The 10,380-nt window shown below is 41.9% G+C and overlaps 1 protein-coding gene across 1 annotated transcript; it reads left to right on the forward strand.

The window, feature by feature from the left end:
• The first annotated feature begins 7,338 nt into the window (after nt 1–7,338).
• On the forward strand, nt 7,339–8,183 carry LOC127777316 (uncharacterized). The gene has a single exon (XM_052303890.1). The coding sequence runs from the start codon at nt 7,420–7,422 to the stop codon at nt 7,696–7,698; it is 279 nt and encodes a 92-aa protein (XP_052159850.1). The 5' UTR covers nt 7,339–7,419; the 3' UTR covers nt 7,699–8,183.
• Nucleotides 8,184–10,380: the final 2,197 nt, after the last annotated feature.

Below are 10,380 nucleotides of genomic sequence, written 5' to 3' on the forward strand. Positions count from 1 at the left end.
ATTGATTCCAATATATAGAAATCCAAGCATTTTCAACCAATCACAAAACTTGATAAGAGAATTTAAATAATTCAAGTTTTTAAACTCTGAACATAGATATAACTGAAAAAGAGTTTTTTTTTTGAATGCATGAGTAATATAATATCAATAGCAATAGCAATAGTCTATGGAATGCGTGGATTAAAGCGACCAATAAGAGCATACTGCGAGTGTGACATCCGAGCCAATTTGATTGGCCCATGTGTGGCCCATGAGAGCTATGTACGCATGTTTAGTATCATAATGCTAGTTTAGCGAGGGTAGAATCAACTTAATTATAAGATTTTGTTGTTTCAACCATATCACTTATGTGCAACCCTTTTACACGAAGTGCAAACGAAAATGTAAGCAAAGTGATATGTGTGTAAGTGGGCTCACCCGTTAAATGTGCTAGGCTATGCGGTTTTAGAGGGAAGATCATTATAGCGTATTATCGCTAGTATTATTCAATGCAATTATTTTTTCATTGATTTTCCCAAAGCTGTTTTCAACAAATCCGCTTCATTTCCACATATAAAATATCATCAATTCCTTTTTGCGCTTACTTACACACAACTCCACTCTAAAACTAACATTATTGATCAATTTGAGACCGGGTGTGTCTAGAGGGAGTTCGATCGGAGTAGTAGCTAGCTAACATGCATGATGCACCAAATACAAAAAGTCTAGCCCTTTTTAATTATTTTAAGCGTTCAAGAAAGACGCAAAAAGCAGGAGAGAAAGCAACACCAAAAGGAGACAATAATTGTGACAGGAAAATATGGCAACGAAGCCAGCCAACCCAGCCAGCGATCGATCGATGATCATAAACCAAACCCACAAACACACACACGAGAAAGAGAAAGCAAAATTCAGAGAGAGAGAGAGAGAAAGCAATTACACAATGCGATGCAACGCAACGAGCCCCAATGCGCGAGAGCTCGGCGATGTCCCCTGGCGCGGCGCCATGGCAGGGCCGCTTTGCCGCCGCTGTCCCCGCTCGGCTTCGCAGGTGTTCGATCCCCATTGATTACTGCTGCTGCTGGCCACCACCACCACTAGCTAGCCCACCATCAGTTCAATTTTGGTTAAGAAAAGGCGAGAAACGCCATTAAGAAATTACAAAGATCAATTCGGAGATATCGAGAGAGGAGGAGACGGATTTACGTGCAAGCTAGCTGGTGCTCCCGATTAAGAAACTGGCCGCCTTTTGTACGGACACTCCGATCGAGCTGAGAGCATTCTTCAGTTTCTTCGTCGTCGTTCTAGGCACACACATTCTGCGCTCCTGCCCCCGATGCGCATTCCCTGTGTCGTCTAGCTTCTTCTTCTCCTTCGATTTCCTTCTAGTACGATTGCTGTGGCTGTCGAAAATTAATTAATTAATTAATGTTATATATATAATCACGTAAATTAAAAGGAATTTGATGATTTGACCGATGGTTTTCTCTTTATCTTATGTTTTTTATTCTCTGAATTGATTGGCATTCTTCCCAACTGTTTTCGCCCGCGAAACGCTCGACCTACCCCACTATTGTATGCATGCTGACCATGCAGAGAGAGAGAGAGAGAGATCTGTATATATCTTTTGGTCTGCTCGTCTTCATCATTCTGCTCACTACCCCCTCTCCCATGGAGATCGAGCCAGGCCGGAACGCGTGCCTCTCTCTCCGAGCTGCCTCCTCCTATTTCATGGCCCCCTTCCCCCTTCGCCATCTCCGTGCCCTACCTGCAAATCCACTGTGCTAGCTAGCTAGCTACCTTCCTCGTCTCCTTCATTCTGAATAATTCTGATCGATCTCTGATCTGTCTCCATCTCTGCATAATTTCTGAACAATATGCAGATTTGAGTGAGACTGAGCTAGTCAGTCGATCGTCATCGTTTATGTCAGTCTCGCAGATCGATGGAGAGTCAACAACAACAGCGACGTCTTGTGAGATCTTACATGTAAGTCATTTGGGAGGACAGTGCGCTACATGAAGCTTCCAATTAACCCTAGCAATAACACACACACACACCACTTCATGTGCAGACAGCCAAAAGTCGCTTTGGTTCGCCACTAACCATTTCTATTGTTTCTATATGTTATCTGCTTGTGAATAACAACTGACGCGTACGGTTGATGGAGATTGATCAGCTAGAGCTATGCGCAGATCGATATATCCGGGATATGTATAGATGTTTTTCAGTTAGTTATATATCTAGCTTGACCTGATTCCCGGTGTTTCATGTTTGATTAATTGTTCTCGATCTCTTCTTACATTGCAAATCAGTTGATGATCTGAATATATATATCTGATTAATTGTTATATCTGATTAATTGTTATCTCTTCTTACATTGCAAATTAATCAGTTGATGATCTGAATATATATCTGATTAATTGTTGTCCCTTCTCACATTGCAGATCTCTTCTTACCGGAAGGTGGAAAGTTTCTTAATTTCTTGCAACCATGCATGAGATGGATCGTCCAAGCTAGCTTGCATGGCCTTCAGAAGTTGCATGGTTGATCAATGGAAAGAGCGATATTGGTGAGGTTCAATCCGATGATTGGTTTTACAGCAGTGGTAAAATCAGTATCTGATTGAGCCGCGCCAATATCTCTTCCTCTCCTATATCCTGCTTCCTTTGCCCATGAAGCTCATTAATTGATCTGTCATTAGCCATGGCAGGTGAACCCCCTAATCTCTATTTAATTTGATAGCTGTTGCTAGTTTGATTGCTGTACGTGCCAGATCATATATATATATATATATATATTCCAGGCAAGAATATATGAAGGTACTGTTTTGTAATAAAAATCTACTACCCCTGCTAATTTAATTACGTAATATCCACTCAATTTTTCCTAAGTTTATGTACGTAGTTCGTAAATGTGTGTTACTAGACTATACGGGAAATGATTCATGCACGTAACTAATTTAGTGCACTTTTAGAACCATTCTAGCTTCAAAGGATTTTTACGGAAAATAAACTAATTAGTTTAAACAAAATCCTATAGAGTTATGTACGTTCCTACTAATTCAATTAATCAGGGATATAATATAGTTAAACAACATTGAGTATTTAAGTTTTCTTTTTCAGGGTGTTCGGCAAGATAAGTTAACATGTGCATATGCTTCCCTAAAAAAGCATAATATATGAATTTATTGTAGTTAACATGAATTTCAAATCATCATTGATTTATCATACCATTCATCGATCCATATAATGCTCCCTCTGGTCATCAATTTTTGATGCCGCTTATGTAGTGGCCGCTGATGTTGCGGGGGCATCAAATATTAATTGCTAAAGGTTGTATCATTTATAATGTTGGTTAATTCACATGTGATCTGCTCTTAGTAGTTGATTAAATTCTATGTTCTCGCCATTGTTGAGGTGTGGCTTGCTATCTTACCCAGAGGAGGTAGTTAGTCCCTTGACACCGCCCATAAACTCTAGAGTGGCACCATTACACCTAGGGATAGATGGATATGGGATACTTTGTAGATGCTTCTTGAACCACTCCCTTTTTTTTTTTGAAATTTCTTGAAACACTCTAGTTTGATAAAATTAACTATGTACTTCCTCCGTTTCACAATGTAAGTCATTTTAGCATTTCCCACATTCATATTGATGCTAATAAATCTAGATAGATATATATGTCTAGATTCATTAGCATCAATATGAATATGGGAAATGCTAGAATGACTTACATTGTGAAACGGAGGGAGTATATTCTATAATGCATAATTATGTATCTAGTTGAAAATTAATCCTAGCCTATATGTGTGAATGGGCCAAGATTGAGGCCCACTACAAACAAGGCCGAAAGTTACTATTGATGATTCTTCAGCTCTTTAGATCTTCCATATTTCATCCTTACCTAAACGGGGATACTACTATTGAAGTAACTTTCAGTGATGTGGTGCCATGTGTGGCCTCCTGACTAGCAATTGAAAATTAATAATATATAGGATTAGGGGTAGAAAGAGGAAAAGAAAGCAAAGTTGACATATAGTTTAGGGACTATCTAGATGTCTTTTGATAGAAAAAACCTCCCAAAATCTCGGAAATTCTAAACTATTAGATCACTTTAAGATTCGTGCAACAAAATTAAACCCTACTTTTCTTCCTCCACTTCTTAGTCCTCTCGCCACCGCCGCCGCCGCCGCTTTCACATGTGCCCAAGCGCGAGCACTCCTCTGCCTCCCGCACAGTCACCGTGCCTCCACCCGGCTTCGCCGCCTAGCCGGTCGGCCTCCTCCCCTTCCCCCTTCTCTTCCCCAAGGTTGCAGCCTATTTTCCCCCGCCGACAACGCTAGCCTTCCCCCTGTTGCCAACCCCGCAGCTTTGGCGTCACCACCAGCTCCTCGCCGCCCACCCATATCCACCACCCACCACCGGTCCTCCACCGTCCACGACCGTTCCTTTAAGCCCCGAGAAAACCCCCCTCTTCCCCCTCCCCTAACACTAAACCCTAACCCATATGCTCCCTGCCAGATTTGGTGGTGTCGCCGACGCTAGAGAAGAAGGGGAGCCTGTCAAAGTTGGAGGAGAAGAAGTCAATGCATGAATCTTGGCATAGATCCAATGGTCCAAAACATGTAAAATTTTATCTCTAAATTTCTGTCAAATGCTATATAGCAATTTCGCATAGTTTATAGTATTTTCTTGTTTTTTTTTTAATTTTGTTGTTTACCATTGATTGTTATGTTGATGTCATCATTCTTCGGCCACACATAAACTTTATGTAGGCTTCACGCCATCGAAAACCACCGTGGTTTAGGAATACTAAAAGCTTTAACAGTTGAATGACTAAGAGCAGGTGCAATAGTATACTATAAACCAGCTATAAACATATTTTAAAGAGATAAAGGAAGAGAGAGAAGAGCAGCGGGCTACAGATCTGTAGCCAGCTACAGCACGGATTTTAAGACGTAATGTGTGTATGACATGTGGGACTAGATATTAATAATATAGTAAGCAATTATTGTATGAATTGAGTATTACATTGGCTAAGATGATTTGGAGCTAGCAATGGGCTATACTATTAAACTTGCTCTAATACTTGCTGATGTTGTGGCTGAGGGACCAAAATCGATTCAAGTCAATAGTTGAAGGACCAAACGTAGACTTCTCTTATAATAAACTAAAGTATCGGTTAGCCGCACTGGGAAGCAAAATTAGTGAAATAAATGTGTGCGTGTTGAAAGAGGGGATGCTTTTGTTGCTGTCAACGCTGATAATTTTCTGTTTTTCACTTCTCGTTCGGCGGCGACAACAATGGAATGTAAGGGTGTGGGTATACAGAACTCTGCTTTAAGATTGGTGATGTGCTAGCTAGCAAGATCAGAGGCACTTTGGGGTGAAGGGCAGAAGAAGGGGGACTGCTAATGCACGGGTGATCGCTCCCCTCCCCCTATACATTCCTCTTCTCCCCTTTCCTCCTCCTTCTCTTCCCTACTACAGTACACCACAAATTTTTTTAAAAAAAACACAAAAGTTAGAAAAATTTATGTAAATAAATAATATATATAAAAAAATTAAATTCAAATTCAAAATTGAATCGGATATGTAAACTTTTGACTTATAAACTTTGGATCTATAAACTTTAGGTGTATAAACTTTAGATGTATAGAAATACTATATATAGAAAATATTTGAATTCAAATTTAAATTTGAAACGGGTATATAACTTTTGACCTATAAACTTTAGATCTATAAACTTTAGGTCTATAAACGTTAGATGTATAGAAATATTATATATAAAAATATTTGAATTCAAATTCAAATTTGAATCGAATATATAAACTTTTGTCTTATAAACTTTTGGTCTCTAAACTTTATATGTGTAAACTTGAGGTGTATAAACTTTAGGTGTATAAATTTACTAAAATAGAAAAGTAATGTGATGTCAAAAAAGGAAATCAGGTGGAGTAAGGAAGGGGGGAGGGGGGGGCGATTGGGCGAACTGATCGCTACCCAAATCGCCCTGGCGATCGATCACGCATCAGCTTTTCCGGGAAGAAGGCCCAGTCTGATACTGAATGATGGGATTTTCTTTGATACATCTAGCACTTTCTTATGACTCCGTGCAGTGATCCAAATAATTGGATCACTTCGTAATCCGCCTAGGATTACTCATTAATTTGTTCTGGTATAGATTCATTTTCTTGATCCTATATAGATTGTCGATCCTTTGATCCAGCACGGAGCTTCGACGGCGACAGTACGTACACAGGGTAGATTGCCACGCACCCGGTGCCGATGATCTCCTGAAGATCACATTTGATCATGCTGTCGCTGATCGATGCATACCATTAACAAAAAAGCAATGGAATTTCGTTCAGGGATGTTAGGCGGCAGATGTAGTATGCGTCTTTTTCGACCCGCGTGGCATTCAGCTATATGGACTTTTGGGCTAGAATGCACAATTAACACGCATGATATATATTCAGTGATCTCGGTTCATTGTGTGTTAATCTGAACTCGCTCCAAGCTCTTATACAGAAATTAAAACCTTAGAAACAGAGATAGATATTTTTATAGTACTTAGGAGATACTAAGAAATACTAAAATTTTTTGTGTAAATATTCGTACCGAGATATAGCAAATTTTAAATTAGAAATTTCAAAAACCGTAAAATCGCTCAAATAAACCTTGGAATTCAGGCACAGCCACACATCACAATTCACACCTTACTGCGGCCGTCGTTTAAATTGACTCGACATATATCGAGCTGTCACGGTAAAGGCCGACCGGCCGGTCGTCGGCAAGCAAATGGTCCTGAAGTTGTACGAAATACTGGTGAAAATCAGGACGGTACATATCCGACGATGAAAACCAAACCAACCGTGTCAGAGTTGGCTCCATGGGTCGGTCATCCCTCATCAGTCAGTCGCACCTCGCAGCACACGCGTCAGCACCTCGACCCAACCCGCCTCAGGTCACAGGTGTACGCACCTCTGTACGTTTGGTTCCCATCTCTCTCTCTCCCCGGCGTTTTCGCTGACTTCTCTCAATTTTCCCGGTCGCCATCGTCGTCGTCGTCGTCGCCGCCGGCCGCCCCCAGACTCTCTGCGTCGATCACGCAGCCAGGCCACAACAACTTCTCGCAGGCAGCTAACCGTTTCTCGCCTCGTCGTCACCACGTCGGCTTCAGCGACATTTCAAAGTCGTTGCTTAAACGCGAGAATTCCGCGCGTGCATGCTGCGACCCTCGTACGCTCGCTCGCTTCCCCGACGCTTCCCCGACGCCAATCCACGACACCTCTCGTGCTCCACCTGCTTGGCTACTGGTAAAACGGAGACTGACGTTCACCTCCTCCTCCCCTACATAAACCCCCCTCAAACCCAACACCCTGATCAGCAGCCAACTTACATCGACACCGTCCGTGCAGGGCTCAGTAGCAGCACAAAATGGCAGAGCAGCTCAGGCAGAGGGTGATCGTCTTTACACTCGTTGTTGTCGCGTGTCTCGTCCTCGCGACGACGACGAAGATGGCCGACGCGAGGATGCTTAAGCGGATGGAGAGAGACGGGGACGCGGTGGTGGAGTCGCCGGCGGTCGATTTGGAGGCGATGGACGGGAACACGGAGGGCGCCGGCGACGGTGGCCTGCAGTGGCTCAAGTCCGTCAGCCTCGACATGCTCGGCGGGATCAAGGACTCCGGCCCGAGCCCCGGCGCCGGGCACTAGACGCCGGCGGTGGCAGGGGTTTTGGGATCCATCAGCGATGGAGCATGCGTGCACGGCTGAATTGAGGAAAAAGCCTCTGGTCCTGTTTTAGTTAACACCAAACTTTCCTCAAACTTCCAACTTTCCATCACATCACATCACACCCAAAACTTTCCTACACACATAAACTTCTAACTTTTTTCTAACCTACTATTTTTTTCTAAACTTCTTCCCAATTTCAGGAACTAAGCACAATCTCTGTTTTTCATGCCCCTTTGCTCTGTACTATTACATTTGTTCTTTTGTGATGTGTATTTGGGTTATACTCCTACTAGGTTATATGATGACGTAGTGAACATGTACATGTATAGCCATAGTATGTCTTTTTTTTTCACAGGAATGAATAGATATGCACATGTGAGATGTACTATGTGCAAATAGAACATATGCTTACAAACAGTGGCGGTAATTGTTACTGCTACTGTTCAACATGATCCTTTTGTCTCTATTCTGGTTGAGAGAGTTTCTGACCACTATAGTTTATTTCAAAATCAATATTCAGCTTCATGAAATAATCTATATTTCTATCTAGATTTTAAAATTTTGTAGTTATAAACTTCAGAAAATGAAATATATTACACAAGATAAGAAACCCAACTTTTCTAAATACTTTCGTGCTGTTTTGCTGACTACTCGCTAACTGCTTATTAGAATTTGGAGGTTCTTCAAACAGGGCTTAGACAAATCTGCAAGGTCTCCTGTACATCTATTGACCATTAGTTTTATAATTTTGTAACCAATCGCTTTAGCGCTGCTTTCAAAATAACGTTCAAGGTTTTGTTTGCTCTTAGTAAAAACCGATAGGTATTAGTTACCGTTTCAATACATCACAGGTTAAAATTTTCAAAGTAGAATGCACACCCTAGGAATATTCACTACATCAAGTCCCTCGAACTTTTAATCTTTTTTTATTTATAAATAGTTGAATGCCGGTGCTTTGCATCGGAATAAAAAAGAGAACCCCACCTTACGTTCTAAAGCTCCGAAAATCATAATAATAATATTTTCATTGTAATCAATATTTCACATCATTTTTTTCATGTATGTCAAGCATACGTAATTGCTTTCAAATATGTATTTGTACATCTGTTTATATAACGGTTCACCTACTCGCTATTAAAAGATCCCACATGATAGTGGTGATGAGTGATGACAAACTCACCATTCACCATCACCACTGGAGTATTTTAAAGAAACATAGAAAACGCCAGCAGCTTTGGCACACTTTTTGCTCTTGCGATGACCATGTATGCAAGAAACTGATGGACAGTCAAAGGCAATTTCTTCTCGGTGAAATCTCGGTCATACTATGCTTATGCTTATTAGCCAAAATTTAAATTTTTCAGCTTTATATTTGTAGTTGATTTTGGGGTTTTATCATCGAAGTTTATTTTTCAGACTTTGCTTTTAGATTATTAAGAACACACATATAAAAATTGGGAGTAGCTATACAACACTCGACAGTTTTTTGGATGAAAAACTTTCAAATGTAACTATTATGTAACTATAATGTAATTACATTGTAATTATTATGTAACTGCTATGTAACTGCAATATACTAAGTCTGTAACTCGATCGGGTGTAACTTCCACAAAAGTGCAATGGAGCAACTGGTTAATGGAGCAAATGTGTATGCTGCGGTTTTCGGGTTCGATCCCCATGGTGCACTTGCTAAATTTTTCCATCTTCCTGCACCGCTAGCACGAACTGGGCTTGTAATTTTTTTCCATCTTCCTGCACCGCCAGCACGAATCTTGGAACCGGATCAAACGGGCAAAAAAACCGAAAGTTTTCGGCGCTGAAAACTGTGGACAGTTAATTAGCAATTTCACAAATTATATTTGGTTTGCAAATATGCCGTTTGGGTTATTCGGATGGGGTCCTATCTGCCTCGATTTCCTACTACTTCGATCCATGAGGATGATGAAGGGAAACTAACTATATGGGCCGGGCTGGCAGCACATAGGGGGCTTTGTGCCCCAGTCATCATGCGCGCATGGATCGAGGTCTATTAAGCAAACTAAGCATCCAATGTGAAAGTCCAAAGTGCAAACCAGTAAGCATCAACCACATGGCCCAATAGAAAAGTATAGAAAGACTCCACTAGGATTGAGCCCAAACTGACCACGATAACGGTAGCATCAAAAAACCCAGCACAAGGACGTACACGCGCCACCACACAAACGCACATTCCTTCTGAGTTCTCACGCCTGGAATTGCGTTGCCAAACTCCGCCTTTCTCGACCGAACCGAACGCAAATCCCGTGCGGTAGATCTCGCCACACCGGCTGGTACGATACGACGTGCCACCTTCCATACATATACTCCATCGAGCCACAAGCAAAAGCAACCGATCGCTCGATCGATTTCACCGTCGCCGACATGCATCCATCCACTGATCCACACTTTTCCCGTTCCAAGGAGCAACGAACCGGACCGCGTTTCCCACTGGGCCTGGGCCCTTCGTGCGAAAGCAACCACTGCCCGCTTCCAACTTTTGCCCGAATCCCCCCCTCTTCCCCTCCACCGTTGATAGCGAAAGCGATCGCTCGATCGTGTCAGGAGGTACAGTACATATCACGCACGCTACAGGACGGCTACTCGCAACCAAACCGGTCGCGATCGACGACGGGTAGACGCGGT

Source organism: Oryza glaberrima, chromosome 6 (assembly GCF_000147395.1).
Source record: "Oryza glaberrima chromosome 6, OglaRS2, whole genome shotgun sequence".
Classification (NCBI taxonomy): Eukaryota; Viridiplantae; Streptophyta; class Magnoliopsida; order Poales; family Poaceae; genus Oryza; species Oryza glaberrima.

Bases quoted from the DNA above. Each gene is read 5' to 3' on its own strand.
- LOC127777316 (XM_052303890.1), top strand. From the start codon at position 7,420: ATGGCAGAGCAGCTCAGGCAGAGGGTGATCGTCTTTACACTCGTTGTT.